The sequence below is a fragment of the Guillardia theta genome, assembly GCF_000315625.1.
Source record: "Guillardia theta CCMP2712 unplaced genomic scaffold GUITHscaffold_525, whole genome shotgun sequence".
NCBI classification, from domain to species: Eukaryota; class Cryptophyceae; order Pyrenomonadales; family Geminigeraceae; genus Guillardia; species Guillardia theta.
The window spans coordinates 2,686-4,470 of NW_005434179.1; the positions used below are offsets into that span (position 1 = coordinate 2,686).

At 60.4% G+C, this 1,785-nt stretch overlaps 1 protein-coding gene across 1 annotated transcript; it reads left to right on the forward strand.

Moving 5' to 3' along the window:
- Window positions 1–909: 909 nt before the first annotated feature.
- GUITHDRAFT_60393 (hypothetical protein) lies at window positions 910–1,317 on the forward strand (the record flags this gene model as incomplete). Its single annotated transcript, XM_005817834.1, has 1 exon — window positions 910–1,317. A coding segment is annotated over one exon (408 nt), but the record flags the coding sequence as incomplete, so codon positions are not given.
- Window positions 1,318–1,785: the final 468 nt, after the last annotated feature.

Here is a 1,785-nt window from a genome sequence, read left to right on the forward strand (position 1 = left end):
TTGTGACACATAAAGCAAACAATCGCCCCACGTCAGGCACCGTGCAGGCTGCCGGACTGACAGTACGGTAGCAGCTCGCCGGTGCAGCTGCCTCGCTCTTCAAGGAGGTACGACGGTAGCCTCGCAGCACGGTGATGGTGCGGCAGAGCGGCTCACCGGGGCTGGGACAGGTTAGGGGTGACAGATCCGAGCTGCAGTGGGCTGTAACGGGAAAACAACGGTTTTCGGGGAGCTTGATGGAGAGATGAGAGGAGGGAGGAGGGAGGAGGAGGAGGAAGGAAGAGGAGGAGGAGGAGGAGGATCAGGAAGATCAGGAGCAGCAGGAGCAGGAGGAGATGGAGGAGGAGAAGATGGAGCAGGAGCAGGAGCAGGAGCAGGAGCAGGAGCAGGAGCAGGAGCAGGAGCAGGAGCAGGAGCAGGAGCAGGAGCAGGAGGAGGATGAGAAGGAGGAGGAGGGAGGAGTCACCCTTTTCCTCTGAGTTTCCTTTGAACTGCAATCGAACGCTGCACATGGCATGGCTTCAGACTGCAGACATGCATGGTGGACGTGCTGTGCATGGTGGACGTGCTGTGCGGTTCCTGAATGCGGTGACGTGCGTCGCCGTCTTGTGTTGCTCGTTGACCTCCTGCCATGCTGTGAGCGGCGAATGCACCGGCAAGACCAAGAAGAGCACACGCGCGTCGCTTGCCCGGAGACACTTTGAGGATGCCAAGGCTGTGAGCGCTAGGGGGAACGGAGAGGAAGCGATGAGGCTCTACGAAGCTGCGTTAGCTTGCCTCCCGTCCTGGGGGGATGCTCGTTACCTGCTCAGCATGGAGATGGAGAGAAGCGGCAGGCTGGATCAAGCTCTGGAGAGCATGGCGGAGGTGACGAGGCTGGATCCGAAGCTTGCAGGAGACGCCTTCTTCGAGATGGGGGTGTGGCACTCGCGGGCGGGGGACTACCTGGGGTCGAAGGCTAGCTTCGCAGAGGCCGTGAGGCTAAAACCAGCGCGAGCAGACGCGTGGTCGAACCTGGGGGTTGTCAACCACCACATGGGAAGGTTCCAGGAGGCCCTGGCGGCATACCTGACGAGCATTAAGATGCAGCCGATGTATGTGGCGAGCTACTTCAACATGGGGAAGGTGAAGCAGGAGCTGGGAGACGCGGTGGGAGCCGTCGAAGCGTTCGAGGAGGCGGTCAGGATCCGACCGACGTACTTCGAGGCGTACGCGTCCTGGGGAGGGGCGATGACGCCGTTCAGGAGGTGGAGGAGAGCGAGCGAGATTCTGCGAGAGTCCTTGAAGCTCCAACCTCAGTCAGCGGAGGCCCTCTACCTCCTCGCCTTCGCTCTGATGCACATCTGCCACTGGCGGGAGCTGGAGGGCGTGCTGAAGGATCTGAGGACGAGGGTTATGGAGAGGATGAGGAGAGGGGAGAGCCCTGGGGTAGAGCCGTACGCGTCGCTCACGTTCCCCTGGGAGCCGGCGGAGCTGAAGGCGATCGCCGAGTATCATGCGAGAGTCGCTGAGGAGGTGAGCGATGCAAGGAGGAGGAAGGGGAGGGGAAGGAGGGGGAGTGGGATTTAAAACACGGGAAGCGAAGATAGGGGGGTAGGAAGAGGAGGGGCGGGAGAAGGAATGGCAAGAGGAGGAGGAGAAGGAGGAGAAGGAGGAGGAGAAGGAGGAGAACAAGAAGGCTGATGCGATTGCAGATTCCGCGGCAGACGTTCATGATGCAGATCAAGAGCTTCAGGTACAGCAAGCGAGTAAAAACGTTGAGGGTTTCGTTCAAGAGCTACGACA